The following is a 15,707-nucleotide window of genomic DNA, read 5'->3' on the forward strand; positions in this document are numbered from 1 at the left end:
CTTGATCAAGCTCTGGGGACTCCTGGGGCCCAGGGAGCCCACAGCTTCTGGGAGGCTCTTTATGCCACAGGGCTTGCACGGCTGCTAAACTTGGCAATATGGAAAGCCAGCTCAGCTGCAGCAAGTACCCTGGGAGACACCTGAGGTGGCGAGGGCCTGCCCCTCACAAGGGAGTGGGGAGACTGAGGTCCAGAGCTGCCTGGGTGGGGCTGGGCTCTACCTGGAGAGGTGATGCCTTAAGCTGCCTCCTGACAGGCCATGTGGCTTTGCGCCCTCTCCCTACCCAGCAGACCCCCAGTTAGCCTGGGGGGTGGGGTGGACCAGAGTCAGGCTGTTTTTATGTTGCAAAGAATTCAGGCTACAGCCCAGCCTTTCTCAGCCTTTATGGCCTTATGACCTGGATGCTTCTGGAGGACGGTGGGCATATGGGACATGCTAGAGGGTCTTGCCTGGTAGTCACTGAGGGTCCCAGTTGGACCCCCTCTTTACAGAAATAAACTGTGGCCCAGAGAAAGATGTGACTTTCCCAGGGTCACTACCCAGGAAGCTAGTTTCCCACTTTGTGTCTCCCAGCATATCCTGGGGCAGTGTCCTTCATCGTAGCTAAACCTGCTGGTCTTTATTAAGTGCTCACTGGAAGCCAGGCTTTGTTCTGTAACTCACTGACTCCTCACAGCAAGCCCGTGAGGCTGAGTACTGTTATTATTGCAGAGGGCGAAACAGTCTCAGAGAGGTGACATGACTTGTCCAAGAACAAAAGGTCGCAAGTGGCACAGTCCAGATTTGAACAGTCTGGCTTCAGAGCTCATGTTCTTAACCACCAGGCTACACGGCTTCAGACTTACTTGACTGCCAGGCTCCATAGAAGTGTACTGAGGGTGGTAAACCCTTGAATGACCTGGCCCTTGCAGAGTTAGGTCTGAGGACTCCGCCTGGCCTTGGCCTTTCTGATAGGATGGCTGTACAGCACCTATGGGCTGCCCAACCACTCCTGGTGCCCGGAAATGACCCATCTTCCTTGCAGGGCTTGCTAGACCAGGTACTGAGGCCCAGGCCGTCACGTCTCTCCTTTCCTCTCCCCTGCCCACCCTTGGAGCCTAGGGGCCCCAGGAGAGCCCCCATCCCTGCAGCCCTGCCTCTTCCCTTCCTTTGGACCTTGGTCTGCTTGCCTGAACCCTGAGGTTGGAAGGACGGCTCCCTTACCTGCCCTCTCTGACTGTAGAGCCTGTTTGGGAAGGGACGAGGGCCTGGCTGTTGGATGCCCCACCCCTGCAGGGGCTGCGGACCCCCTCTTTTCTCCTCCCTCTCCTTGCCTTTCCTGTGCCTCTTGATTTCCAATCTTCTCATCTGTGAGAAGGGGGAAAGAGTAGAACCCACCTCACAAGGTTTTGGAGGCCTAGACTGAAAGCCCAGTGTTTGGGAACCTGTGACAAATGATTCCTCCTCCTCGCCTGCGTGTTTGAAGGCAAGCTGCTAGTCGATATGGAACAGGAGGGGCCTCTGGAGGGAGCAGGTGGGAGAAGAATCCTGGCTTTGGCTGACCTCACGTGGCTGGGCCCTGGCTGGGCCGCTCTGTGCCATCCTGGGCGAGTCGGGAGCCTCTGCCCGCTGCGTCTTCCTCCTCCGTAAGATGAGTCCAGCTGCTGCCTGTCTTGTGGTGTGGTTGTGAGGAGTAATGAGACGCTGCTGTGAAGTGCTGAGTGCTGTGCCGACCCATTGTGAGTGCTTAAAAACTCTGCCCTTCCCACTCTTATTCTTCAGATGTAGCCTCCTTGTTTTGCGGTTTTGGGGGTTCTTCAAATGAAATTCGGATTTTTACTATCGTGCATTTTGTCTAAAATCTTCCCAAGGCCTCTAATCTGATCATGACTTTTGAGGGATTTTTGGGTTTTTGCTGTCTTGTTTCCTGTACAGAAAAAGGAAGGTGTGTCTTTAAGTCCCCAGCAACCCAAGTGGGACACTGGCCCTTTAAAAGCACATTACGGAGAGTTGGAACTTAGCCTTTGTTTGACTAGCTATGATCAGTCCCAGTGGACAGGGCTGGAATGGTATGTCTAGGACCAGAGCAGGGCCGGACTGGCTGGGCCCGGTGGGGGACAGCGGGCAGCGGGGTGGCTGGCCTGGGCCTGGAGAGCCTGGTGGCTGCGCTGAGGGATGGTGAGTGACCTGATGGCCTGAGCGGAGGTTGGGGTGAGGGAGGCCAGGAAAGAAGGCAGGAGGGAGGCTGCCAGTCTCGGCCCCTGACCAGCCTCCTGGGCCCAGGGAGAACTGAGGCGGGTGGGAGCGGCCGGTCAGAGAGGATGCCCGGTTTCGGGAGGGACTCAGTCATTCCCCAGCGATGGTGCCTCTGCCTCTCTGTGGACGTCCACCACCGGCCCAGAATGTGGAAGCAATTAGGATGGCCCGACAAAAAGCGAGAAACCGAGGAGTCGTGTTGCTGTTTTTAGTGTTTGAAAGAGAGGAAACCAAGTGCCAGTGGCTCCTTTCCACGAGCAGGCCTGGTGGTCTCTGTGTCTGCACCGAGAACCGAACCAGGAAATGAGCTTGGCCTTTGCTCCGAGTCGCCGAGCCCGGGGCTGCCCTGGGTGGGGCTGTGCTGGGGTTTGGGGGTCGTGTCATCCCTGCCCCAGCCCCGGGTCCCAGCTGGACTCTTCTGTTTCCCTCCTTCTCCCTGCCTCTGTCTGCTCCCTGATCCGTTGGCCTGCAGGCCGGCGGTGTGTCTGAGCCTGGGGTATGTTTTGCTCCAGCTTAAATGTTTGAAACGGTTGTCCGGAACCAGGCCCCTGTGATGCGGCAGTCTCTACTGGGGAAGTACCCCGTCACCAGAGAAGTCAGGGGTTTGGCTTGTCACACACTGTCCTGTGGAGGGGTCGTGAGGGGCAAATGAGCCGCTGCTGTGAAGTGCCAGCCCTGTGCCTGGCTTCTTACAAGTCTCCGTGTCCCTTAGTCCTGCCCACGTTCACTACCACTGCTGGGGTGCTGCCGGTGGATCAGACTCCTACAACTATGTGTCCTCACCATTTTCCAGACAGGTGACACGGGAGGTGACAAAGGCAGGGCTCAGTGGAGTTCTGGTGACCCACGATTTTTTTACTTGAAAGTTGGTGCATTTAATCACACAATCCCTGTAGGTTTGGTGAAAGCCTGAGGCGTTGACAGGCAGTGAAAAGAATTTGGAGTTGGAGCCCAGATGCCAGGCCTCCAGCCCTGCCCCGGTGCCTGTGACCTGTGACCTTGGGCAAGCTGCTGGACCTCCCTCCCTGAGCCTCCACTTCGCAAGGGTGGAGTGCTTAGGGGAAACCCTGGAGGAAGGTGTCGGTTCTTCTGTGTGAGGGGGGTGGGCAGCACGGAGGGGTGGTCTTTGAGCTGGGCATTGATGGATAAGGCGCACTTGCTGCTGGGCACGTTCTGAGTGTACGTGCACAGCCCAGTGTGGCTGGGTTGGGATGCACCTTGGAGGCTGTATTTAAGGCATTGCTGGTTGGAATCCTGTGGACCAGTGGCAAATGACAGGCAGGGCTAGCTTATCCTAGAGTCAGCGGGGGAGGGGTGGGGGGGGAGGAAGAGGGTGGGCTCTTGGAGTCGGGCACACTCTCTGGCCTTGGGAAGCTCCTCACGGCTTCAGGGCATGTTTCCTTAACTGTAGTTGGGCGGCTGGGCCACATGAGCAATGGAGTCCGCTAAATGCGGAGCCTGGGCTTCCCTGGTGGCGCAGTGGTTGAGAGTCCGCCTGCCGATACAGGGGACACAGGTTCGTGCCCCGGTCCGGAAAGATCCCACATGCCGCGGAGCGGCTGGGCTTGTGAGTCATGGCCGCTGAGCCTGCGCGTCCAGAGCCTGTGCTCCGCAACAGGAGAGGCCACAACAGTGGGAGGCCCGCGTACCACAAAAAAATCCCAGAAAAACCCCGCAGAGCCAGGGCCTGCCTGGTGCACGTGCCAGGTGTGTGGGCTGTCGTGGGTGAGGCGGGAGCTGGAGAGCCACGGATGGGTGGGTCACTAGGAGCAGGAGGAACTCGGCAGCCACGCCCTGCTTTTGACATGCGTTTTTGCCTCTGCTGGCGGCCTGGGAGCCTGTGGCTTATTGTCAGCACCCCCGCCCTGCTCCTGCTTTTTTGCTGCTGTTGAGCACTCCTGGCTGTCTCCTGTGAGTTTCGGTCTGGGAAGCAGAGCTCTGATGCCCTGCTGGGACTCCCAGACACCAGGCTTTGGGAGGATGGGGAGCTGGGGTCCCAAGGCCCCCAGACTTAGCGCTGGCATGCTGGAGGCACTCAGTAACTATATACTGGGGCGCTGGATTAGCTCAAACCAGGCGGGGTGGGTGTTCGCATGTCAGACCTCCATCAGGCTCTGGGAGGAGGGCAGCGCAGCCCACTTGTCAGGTGAGAAAACTGAGGTGCAGGAGAGACCAACCCGAGGTCTGTGCTCCCTTGGCCCATGCCCCTTCCCCTTCGTGTCTTTGCCTCATCTCCCTGAGGCCACAGAGCCCCTCTGTCCTAAGTGGTGGCGGGACAGGAGATGGGCATTGCTGCTAGAACCTAGGGTGCCCGTCTCTCCTTAAATGGGGACGTGGAGGTGCCTACTTAAAGGAGAAGTGCTGCAAGGTGGGAAGGGGCAGAATGCCCAGGGTAAAGCAGGGCTCCCTGCGTGTCAGGTTACACCTGTAGCACCAAAGGTGATGTCTTCCCCATTTTACAGATAAGGAAACTGAGACGTGCAGGTTATTTAATTTGACCAAAGTCACAGAACTTTATGTTTATGTGTGTTTGTTTTTAAGGAAGGAGGCCTCACCACATTAGACCAGTCATCAACCAGCATGGTGCCAGGGGCTGGGGCTGTGTTGACACGTGGCTGGTCCTTGGTTGAGGTAGGAAGCTTAATGCCCAGGGGTGGGGGAAGGACAGTCCCCAGATCGCCTTGTCACCCTAACGTGAATGACTTGCACAGCACCAGAAGACCACCTGGCACGGCACCTGGGTCTGGGATGGAGGGGTAAGAGGGGAGAAGATGACATTCTTTGGAGGGGTCTGCTGAGCCTAGGAGGGCTTCCTGGAGGTGGAGAGCTGGGAGGAATTAGGTAAGCAAGAGGGAAGTTGCTTCCTTGGGGAATGGAAGCCTTGGTTTTCAGTTTGTTCTTTGTTTTCATTTCATCATCCTTCCCAACTTGGGTCGTGGGTCCCCAGGGCCTGAGGCAGCTGTTGGTATTTATGGTCCTGGGTGGAGGTGGGGGAACGAGTCAGAAGCTAGTCCCACACTCGGCGGTGTGATCTGTGGGACCAAGGGGATGCACGGGCCGTGTTCACACATGTGAGGAGGAGACTGGCACAGACTGAGCTCGCAGGGAAGGGACAGCACGGCCGGGGCCTCGACCGTTCTCCAGAGTCTTCCTAGTGGAGGAGCCGTGGGCCAGATGGGGCTACTGCTGTGCTCCTGCCTGGGGGAGCTTTACTTGGGGGAGCTGAGGGGACCTTAGGGTTTGGGGTGTTATTCTCCTTAATCTTCCTGAGCGGCCGGGCTGGGCTCGGCGGTTTCTCCTGGGGACCAGGAAGGGACGGAGAGCTGTCCCCGCTCAGCAGCGGCAGGAGCACTTGGCCCTCAACTCGCTTTCGATTTGCCCAGATCTCATCCTATTCAATGAATGTTCCTCAGATGCTCTTCTTTTAAAATTCAGGGCACTTTGCTCTTCTGCTGAGGTTTATGAATGTTTAAAAACTCCTTTGTGGTCCCCGAAGTCATTTGACAAGTCTGACAACTATTGATTAAAAACCGGAAATTATTCAGGCTGCGGGATAACTTGGGGGAATAGATGGAAAGTTTTTTGTTTCTTCTCTCTCTGTGTGCCCCTTGCCCTCCCCTCTCCCCCGAAAAAAGATGTAGGGATGTGGGGAGGTAAATGTGTCCCTGAATGTTCTTTGAAAACTCCCTTAGGCTGCAGAATTATAGTGGAAAGGGTGGGATGGGGGATGGTCAGGATGCTGAGGGGCGCCTCTCCAGCTCAGGGGCCAGAAGCAGCCCCCTCATGTCCCTGGCCTCTCCCCACGTCAGCAACAGGCAGCCAGGAGGTTTCGCTGACGGGATTCTGGGTGGCTGGGAGGAGGAATAGTGGTGGTTAGTGGATGGTCCCTTATGTTAATGGGAAGTTGACATGTTGGGGGTTCGGTCACAGTCTCTGAAGTATCTCAGCAGGTGAGAAAGCAGCAGCTGCCACAGTGTCGATGGTTCAGCATATACGGGGCACCCCTGGAGCCAGGCCTCGGGCTGCGCTGTAGCCGTGGCACGTGAGGAGACATCCTGTCCTCCTGTCTTGGTTGCCGGCGTGTGGACTCTCCTTTTCCAACTCAGCCCTGCGGTGTCGGGAAGGCACAGGCTCCCAGGGATAGGGTGAGGCAGGAGACCGGGCACCTCCCAGCCCAGGGCTCAGTGTGGGTGTGCGGATGGGCTCACACTGGTTCTAGTGACTGCTGGGATCTGCCCCTCTGCCTTGGACTTAGAGAGCCCTGGGCCGAGACGGACCAGGCCTCTAGGCCCTGTCATCCCAGGAAGCCTTCCCAGGCAGGGCGGCCAGCCTCTCTGCCTTTTAAGGACAGGCTCTGTCTCCCCAGGGTCCTGGGGGCCACCAGGCAGCTGCATTCTTCTCCCCTCCCCTGGGACCCCAGCGGGGCCAGGAGTGAGCGCTGGCTTCAGCAAATGGTTCCCAGGCCAGCAGGGCAAGGCTGGGCCTGGGGAAGAGATGGCTCCGCTGGATGTTCTGGGTGGGCGAGGGGGGAGGGGCTTTCTGCCTTGTTTGTGTCAGGCTGCTTGATTCTCAGGAGGTCAGCGCCCTCCCCCTGACTGTGCCCCGGGACCTGGCTTCTTCTACTGTGGGCACAGCTCCCTGGATCTGCCTGGCTGTGACAGGTGGAAACATGGTTGGCATGTTCTGACCGACTCCAGAGTCCACGGGTTCTGCCAGCCCTCAAGTGGGCACCTCCTCCGTGGAGACCAACCTTGTCCAGGATTTCTGCCCCGTCCAGGCCTGGTTGTGGCTGTAGGCAGTGGCGTGAGACCACACAGGCGTGCAGGTGAGAGGCCAGGTCTCGGGGTCACAGGCCGAAGGGCTAAAGTGGGCCCTCAGCAGGGTCTCCTGCCCACCCACAGACACCCTCTTTCTTCCTTTCCCTTCAAGAGATTAGGGGCTTTTATTGCGTTTTTGTTTTTAGGGGGGGCTTTTTGGAGGCATCCCAGAGCATTTGGCTAGATGTAGTTTGTTTGCAGATGGGGGAAACTGAGGCCTGGAGAAGGTGAGAGATTTGAGTGGTCAGGGGAAAGGAACAGAGAATGGCCTGCAAAATCCCTGTCTCGTTACCCCACACATCAGGAGTGTCATCTCCCCTAGCAACGTCAGCCTTGATGCCGGTGTGTAATCCTTAATCGGCCTTGTTCACAGCTGTGTCCGTGCTCCTGCAGGGGTGTCTGGCATGAGGCAGTGACTAGAGCAGACAAAAGAGGATGGGGACCGGCATGAGTGACTGGTGTGGTCGCTGGCGTTGACCCCTGTTCCCCCGAGCACCTCCTTGCCTTGTCTCAGTTGACGCTCTCAGGAGCCCTGGGAGGAAGGCATGTCAGTTCTCCCTGCTCAGAGATGGGGAAACTGAGTCCTAGAGAGTGGCACGAGTTAAAAGTACTCATGGTCGTGTGTTTTATAGGGAATGGAGACTAGATTTCCTCCTACAGCCGGGCACCCTTGGCGCCAGGGCCTGCTGCTCTCCTGCCCGTTCCCAGCAGCAGGTGTGTGGGCTGCGTGTTTATCCCTGGGGCTTAACTCCGCTGCCTGCCTGCCTGTTATGCCAGCAGCCCCCAAGCAGCGCGAGCAGCGCCTCCTCGACATGTCTGAAAGAGAGCTCCCAGCTCCTGCTTGCATGCCTCCAGAGACAGGGTGCCCGCTCCTCTAAAACCAAACCAGGCTGGCCCATTTGTGGACAGTGTGACTGAGCTGGAATTGGCCTCTCCTGGTCCCAGCCCTGCCCTCTGGGGGCAGGCACGGCAACTCCCTCTGTCCCTTGAGGTTTGGAAGGAGATTCTGAGCCTCTTACCTTCCAGGCTATCCAATCCCACTCTCAACTCACCCCACCCGTAGCTGGGAACATCCTCCCCGTGTCATATAGGGCTTTTTAATTATCACAAGTTTTATTTTCAGGTCTCCTCCCTCCTTGTAATAATAGGGAATTTGCTAAACTTTTGTGTCACTAACCTTTTAAAAGAAAAAAGGACGGAGTTGAAAAACAGCTCATGGGTTGGCTGGAAGGCTATCAGATAAGGCTGTGGCCCAGGAGCCAGGACAATGTCCCGTTGTTCCTGCCACCCCCCCCACCCTCACAGTAGGCTGCTCTTGGTGCCTGGCTATATCTCCAACAGCGGCTCCGCCCGTGCCTGTGGCGTGCCCACATTTCCCGGGCTCCTGGGCCCTGGGCGCCGCTGCCCAACCCCAGCCAACCCCGCGGCTCTTCCACCCGACCTGGAGCGAAGCGGGTCACGGCGAGCAGGTCAGCTGGCTGTGGCCCTGCGTGGCCGCCTGTGGGCAGAGGGGAAGGCGAGGCTTGCACGGACAGCGTTAGGCTTGGAGTCTGCTGAACGGGGTTCCAGTCCCCCTTGGCCACTTGCTGCCTGTGCGATCTTGGGCACGACACCTGGCCTTTCTGAGGTGCGGTACCTCAGTCCTGATGGGTTCTCATGAGAACTGGGTAAGGAGACAGGTGGGAAAGTGGTGTGGAGTGGGGCTCAGCCACCCGGCCCGGGTGTGAGCATTTGTCTGTCTGGAGAGACCAGGGACAGTGTGATGGTGGCTGCATTCGGACTGGGCTTTGAACGCTGACAGGAAAGGCTGTTGTCGGGCAGAGAGTGGAGGGAAGGGTGGGACGGGTTCAGGAAACAGCCTGGGCAGAGGTCCCCCCAGAGGGAGGGAGTTCCTGCTGGCCTGGGACCCGCTGGCGAGGAGAGTCTAGGTCCTTTGCCAGGGTGTGGTGTGGCAGGGGTAGAGTTTCGGGGAGGGCTCAACCCCAGGGTGAAGCACTGAGACTTGATTCTCCGTAGGCTGTGAGGGGAGCGCCGAGGGCAGGAGTGACACTATGTTGGGCAGAGGGGCCCATCTGGTGGGAGGGCACTGCCCCCCTCCCCCACTGCCCCCCAGGCCCTGGCCAAGACCTCTCAGAGGCAGAGGAGGTCAGGGCAGGCCTCCCTCCCCTGTGGCCTTGGCTCTCCTGTCTGTGACCTGAGAATCGTGGCACCACCCCCCCTCCCAGGAAGTGTGAGGATTCCATGGCATGGAGGACGCAGGTAAAGGCCACCTGAACAGCTGGTCCAGGTCAGGAAGGGGGGACTGTAGGGGACATGGGGCCTCTAGTGACTGGGCGGCTGTCGAAGGTCTAGAGCATCAGCTGGGTCTGGGACGGTCTCGGGAGGATGCGGCTGTGATGGAGGGTGCAGCCACAGAGGGTTGGATGAGCCCCTGACCTTGGGAGACATGGAGGGAGCGCCCCATACCTGGACAGATCAAGAGGAGGGGTGTTTCTTGGAGATTCTGGGCAAGCACCAGGGTGCTGCTCTTGGGAACTGGCCGTGGGCAGGCGGCTGCCCCGAAGGCCGGTGCTTTCTCCCACTAACAGCGTCTGAGGGACCAGGGAGGATTGTCCTCATCCCAGCTGACCTCCTCCCCCTCCCCCAGGCTTAGCTGACCTCAGCTCCTGCAGTGTTGGGGCTTTGATCCAGGAACTCTGAATCTTAGCGCTGATCCAGACCCAGCCCTCCCCACGAGGAGCCCCCTTCCTGGTAAGGAGACAGCTCTGTGACAGGCCTTCCCAGCACAGCCTAATGAACATTAGGGTTTGAGGTCGCTCTCTGCCCTGGGAGTCTGAGAAGGCTTCCTGGAAGAAGAGGCTCTGATGCTGGGTATTGAAGGTTGGATAGGACAAGGGGATTTCTAGGTGGAGGGGACTGCCTGTGCCTGGAGGCCTGCCTGAGGGAATCGTGACCCCTGGGGAAGAGGAGCCCAGGGTGAGGTGGGACAGGCAGATGCACCCCGGCCAGCAGGGCTGCAGCTGAGCCCATGTGGTCTTGATGGGAAAGCCCCTCTTCATGACTCCATCGCCTGGGGGAATGCCTCTCCCTGCAGACCCTCTCTCCAGCACTTCAGTGTGTGCGTGTTACCACTTATTGCTATTTGAGACAGAGAGTCCTTCTTTATCTTTCAGATGAGGAAAGGGCCCCTGGGGGGGTTGGGGCACGGACAGGGGTCACTTCAGGAGGAAGCTGAGACCCTGAGCCGGTCACCTGCCTTCCCTGAAGCAGGCCTCGCCGGGGTCCGGTGGGCATCCTCTCAGCCTTGTGAGGATTCAGCCAAGTGCTGTGTGTGCTGTTTCCTGCGGGCACAGCCCAGGGCGAGCCTGGCCCAGGTAAGGAGGGCCAGGCACGTGGAGCCCACAGCACTGCCGTGGGACCTGGTTCTGTGGCCTCTCTGACCCAATGTGGTGTCCCTGGCAGGGTTGTTGTGAGGAGTAGCTCAGACCTGGGCTGTGGGGATAACCTGCACGAGCAGAGGTCCCCTGCGACGGATTTTGTCTTCCTTGGTGCCATCTCACCAAAGACTGAGGCTCTGGTCCCCAGATATCACAGGAGGTCCCCGGCGGGTGCCGTCACAGACTGAGCTGAGCACTGGGGGAGGCCACACAGTGGGTGTGTTGGGCCAGCTTCTCTCCCACCCCAGCCTCGGGGCAGCAGAGGCCCTGCATACGATGGTGTCAGAGCGCAGACCTCCACGCCACAGAGGGCAGCCATGGGCGGGGCTCCCAGACCAACCTGTGTCCTCCTTCCAGCAGGGGGCCTCGGGCAGATGCAGGGACTGCTGCTCCCTGAGCCCATCTTACCTTTCTGTGAAATGGGTAGATGAGTGTTCCTGGCAGAGTTGTGTGCAGTTGAAAGTGACCAGCTGGGTGCCCTGGCCAAGTGGAGGTGGGCGCCCACCAAGCTTCCTGGGTAGGGACACCGTGCCTGCTCGCTGCCCTCTTGCAGCACGGTCCCTCCCGGGATGGGCTTCTGGCCCAGCCTGGGAAGGCAGGAGCTGGAGGTGAGGAAGGAAGTGCCCAGCAATGCTGGCTGGAGCAGAGGCGGGCCGGGTCGAGGCCTGCCGTGGGTGATTGATGGGGCAGGGGTCCCTGCGGTGGAGTTTTAGGGGGTGCTGTGCTGTGGGCCTGGGACAGGGCTGGCTGGCTTCCTGGAAGAGGTAGATCTTAGGCTGTGAGGTGGGCCTGCTGGGTCCAGTGACCAAGTGACCATTTTCCCTCCCTGAGCCCCAGTCATCTAGCTTATCAGTCACTGCCACAGGAGCAGTCCCCTGTGCCAGGAGGTCCCACCCTGCAGGGTCACAGCAGACCAGCTCCCCTCTGGGCCCAGAGCTGCATGTCAGGGCCTGGTGAATAGGTGCCCCTTTCTCTCCCCCACGAGCCTTGTGGGGAGCGGGGGGCAGGTGGACTGCAGGCTGAGCGAGAAGGATATGTGTCTGCCTGTGAGTCAGAGAGCAAAGGCCCACTAGCCCTGCCCCATCATAGGGCAGTGGTCAGAGCCTGGCCCTCAGCTCTACTCCCAGAAGCACCTGGGAGATCTAGGAGTAGCCACTGGGCCTCCCTGGACACCCTCCCCCGCCCCCTGCAGTGAGCTTGGGCTGCAGGGGTGGGTGCGGCCCCTGCTTCAGGTCCTCCCACTTAGAGAATCCCTGGGGAGGTGGGGAGGGTCAGGGCTGCCCAGCTGCGGCCAGAATGCCTTAGCCTTGAGCTTCCCGTAGTCCTCCATTCTGTCAGGAGCCTTCGCAGTGAGGCCTGGGCCAGTTGGGGCCTGCTTGTGGGGCAGGATGGTGGGGAAGGAAGAGGAGGGTTCTGCAGCCACGGGTTCCGGGGTTTGGCTGCTTTGGGGTCTGGCCTGGGCCCGCTGGGCTCCTGGGCTGTAGAACGAAGGCCCCCTCGGGTCTCCCTGGGCAGGCCCTGTCTGCTGAGTGTGCCTCTCTCTCCTCTCCCCAGCCGGCTCGTTCAGGTGCCCCAGGCAGGAGGCGGTGCCGCAGCCTGCCAGCTCCTCCCTATGTAGAATACTTCCTGGGTGCCCGCTCCACCCGCCCCAGCTCCCAGCATCTTACCTGGCAGGGCTTTCCAGGCTGGGCCAGAAAGCAGCCTGATCTTGATCGGTGGGCTGGGTTTTCAGCCCTGGACAGCGGGCCTGGGGGCTCTGGGTCTCAGCCCTTCCGAGGTGGGTGATTTCCCCGGCAACTGAGGTAGGGCGTCCCTTGTACTGAGGTATGGAGGGAGGCCCAGGGTGGAATCTCAACAGAGTGGATGGCAGACCCAGCCACCACATTGGTCAGTGCCGTGATGGGAAGGAGGCTGGGCCGTTCGAGCAGGACGTGGAGGGTTTGTCACCGGGAGAAGCCTGTCAGCACCTGGTGTGGCCGCAGCAGTGCGTGTGTGCGGTGTGGTCTCCCGGAGAGGGTTCTGGAGGAGCAGAGGCACCACAGCTGTGCGTGCCAGTGGCCTTGGGCCTCGAGTGCGTCCTGGGGAGGTTTGGCTGGGTTCTGACCTGACTTTAGCCTGCCTCACAGCTTCCCTCTGGTCCGCTCCCCTGGGAGCTTTCAGGAGTCCTGCCTGAGGGCATTGACTCGGCTCCAGGGATCTGGGCCCTGCTCTGCGCCAGCTTCATGCTGGGCATGGGGGAGCCCGACTGGGTCTCTTGGGTTGGGCTGTGAGGTCCCCAAGAGCTGGGGTCCCAGTTCCAGCCCTGATTCCCATGCAGTGCCTAGCACAGGACAGCGTGTCAGGGAGGGCTGTTGCCATGGAGAAGTATAGGGGCTGGAGGGTGGCCTCTGTCAGCCTGTGAAGCCCTCTGGGCAGGGTCTGTTCGGCTCATCTCTGGATTCCTGGGTCCACACATGGTGGACCTCAGGCCCTCTTACCACAGGTGGTTATGGAAATGGGTTATGGGGTGTATGTGCCCTACAGGGAGGTCTGTGGTGGTCCTGCCAGGCCTCACTGACCTGAGAGAGGGTCTTTGGCGAGACAGGGAGAGGTGATGGCCTGAGCCTTGGACCCGGAGGCCAGGAGCTGAAAAGCAGAGGGTGTTGGGGGAAGGAGGTCTGGGTGAGCTAAGGCCAGGGTTTGGACTGTGGACATGAGTAGGGGCGAGGCCTGCCCAGCCTCTCCCGGGGTGGTCTTTGCAAGCCTGACTGGTCCTCTGGCTTTTCCTGTGCCCCGGCTGTGGGAGGGGGCCCAGTGGGGCATTGCTGTGTGTCCTGTTGACTCTGGAAAGGGACGTTTGCCTTTCCGAGGTGGACTCTGTCGAGCACCGGAGCAGATGCCATCTAAGGCGCTTTCCTCGTGAAGTGCCGAGGAAACTGAGGCTCAGAGAGGGGAAGTGACTTGTCTAGGCCCACGTGGTAGGTGAGCAGTGGGCCCAGGTCCAAGGCCAGGTCTGTCAGAGCCAGTCCTGGTCCAGGTTCCATTTGGGCATCAGGTGGAGTGAACTACCTGTGCTCTTTGTGCCTGTGCTGGACCCACTGACTCTGGCCTGACCCCCGAACCCCAGCCTGTGGACCCTGTCTGAGTCTCAGCTCTTGGGCACCGTGCAGAGATGGCTGCATCCCTTCTGTTTTGAGCCTCACGGTCTGTAAGAAAGGAGCAGCAGAGTTCCCGGTGCTCCTGCATTGCCTGGGGCCAGTGGGCGGAGTGGGATGGTGTACGAGAAAGGGTCCTGTCAGCAGTGATGTCCTGGACAAATGTTGGAACAGGGCAACTGCTTCTGTTTTGGATGGGGACTGGAGCAGAGGGGAGGGGATGGGATGGGGAAGGCACCAGACCCCCAGAAGGCTGCCTGGGTCGGGTCCGCTCTTCTCTGTGGGTCTCGGGCTGCTGAGAAGCCAGGTCCAGCCCTACCCTGCACCCAGTGCTGACTTTCAACTCCTTACCTCCCCGCCGGCCCCCCCCGGCCAACCCCCCGCCACTTAGGGGCTGAGCCCTTTACCCAGAGTCCTGCCTTGGGGCAAAGGGACTGGCTGGTCTCCGTGACTCCAGCACCATGATGTCGCTTCCCCCCAACTCTGCCTTACGACAGAAAGGACCGTGGGAGTTGAGGGGAGTGATTGCCTCCAAATGGGGGGTTCTGGGCAGGCTTCCTGGAGGAGAAGGGAAGGGAGGGGACAGGGCAGGCCTGACCTGACGCACCCTGCTGCCCTCCCCCCAGGTCCCATCTGATGCCGAGGCTGAAGGAGTCTCGCTCGCACGAGTCCCTGCTCAGCCCCAGCAGCGCGGTGGAGGCGCTGGACCTCAGCATGGAGGAGGAGGTGGTCATCAAGCCAGTGCACAGCAGCATCCTGGGCCAGGACTACTGCTTTGAGGTGGGTCCTGCCGCAGGGGCGGGGCGGGTACTGGTGTCCTCTTCCCGCGAGGCCAGGTCTCCTCCAGACGCCCGCCTAGAGTGCTGCCTGGCCTCCGCAGGGGCCAGGCTCTTGGGGACAGCGGCCAGAATCTGTCATAGCTTTTGCCTCCTAAGAGACCAAGTGGAGCTGGGAGACGGGGGCTTCATTCCTGCTCTGTGGCCTCCTTGGAGACAGATCAGCACTGTCCCCCATGCTGGGAAGTGCAAGAGGTCCAAGTGGGTGGGGGGGAGTTCAAGGCGTATGTGGAATGGCTCAAGCCCCAGAGCTGGTCTCGAGGCCTGCTCACCCCTCCTGCAAAACCACTCCAGTGCATTGTAGGGCAGTGGGGAGTGTCCCCTTTTCTGGCCCTGTCCCTGCCTCTGCGTGGTGAAAGGCAGAATCTTTCCTGCCCCGGCGTTCTGTGACCCAAGGTTTGAGAGCAGAGGGTCAGCCACCCAACCTGACAGGGCTGTTACCGAGGATCACCTGTCCAGTGCTTCCCTGTAGATGGGGAATCTGAGGCCCAGTGAGGGCAAGACAATGTCAAAGGTCACCCTACAAGCCCGAGGCCAAGCCAGAGCCAGGGTAACTAATGTCGCAGGTGTTGCTGGGAGTTCCTAATTGCTTCTCTAATTATTCATGTTCTCTTCCCACCTCTGTTTCTGGGAAGCTTCCCACCCCCAACAGTCTTGCATAATTAGGAGAGCTTTCTGACAGAGGCACGACCCTGGGACTAATAGGGCAACCTCCCGGCACCCCCAGCTCCAGGGGAAGAGGAGGGTGGTGCCTGGCATCTGCCCTAGCCCTGTGCCCACTGGGTGCCGTTTCCGGTTCAGGACTCCTGGCCTAGCTGGGCTCCTTCTGGCCTCTGACTTCTCTCTGGGGCGGGCTGAAGATGGTGCCTGCCCACTGGTCCACAGCAGGGGGTGCTGTGGCTTCTGCAGGCCCGTGAATGGCTAGATAAAGCGTCTGGTTCCCTGGTGGAGACCTCGGCGTGCCGGGGACAGCGGGAACAGGGCAGGAACAGCTTGGGCTGGGCTTGCTCACCTGGAGGAGACCAGAAGATGGGCAAGTCAGACAGGGAGGGGAGGGTGAGGGTTCCAGGCAGGACCCCAGGGCCCAGCACACCCAGACAGCCCAGTTCTCAGTGCTCTAGTCTGGCCCCAAGTAGGTTAGCCTTCTGTGACCGCCATTGCTGTCACTGTCACTTGGCAAGAGAAGCATCACCAGCAGGTGTCCGCTGAGGACCAAGGTGACCCTCGTGCCAACCCGTGGTTGTCTGC

The 15,707-nt window shown here is 59.8% G+C and overlaps 1 protein-coding gene across 6 annotated transcripts in view; it reads left to right on the forward strand.

Annotated features, from left to right (window-relative positions):
* The window catches only part of DAB2IP (DAB2 interacting protein), a 76,592-nt gene that overhangs the window by 34,112 nt on the left and 26,773 nt on the right, over window positions 1-15,707 (forward strand). For all 6 annotated transcript variants that reach the window (XR_003005598.1, XM_024762324.1, XM_024762325.1 and 3 more), the window contains one exon: window positions 14,250-14,403. Coding sequence is in view for 5 of the 6 variants with exons in the window: in XM_024762324.1 (XP_024618092.1) it covers window positions 14,250-14,403 (154 nt within the window). In the remaining variant the exon portion in view is untranslated. The remainder of the gene's footprint in view (window positions 1-14,249; window positions 14,404-15,707) is intronic.

Source organism: Neophocaena asiaeorientalis, unplaced genomic scaffold, assembly GCF_003031525.2.
Source record: "Neophocaena asiaeorientalis asiaeorientalis breed wild unplaced genomic scaffold, Neophocaena_asiaeorientalis_V1.1 scaffold78, whole genome shotgun sequence".
NCBI classification, from domain to species: Eukaryota; Metazoa; Chordata; class Mammalia; order Artiodactyla; family Phocoenidae; genus Neophocaena; species Neophocaena asiaeorientalis.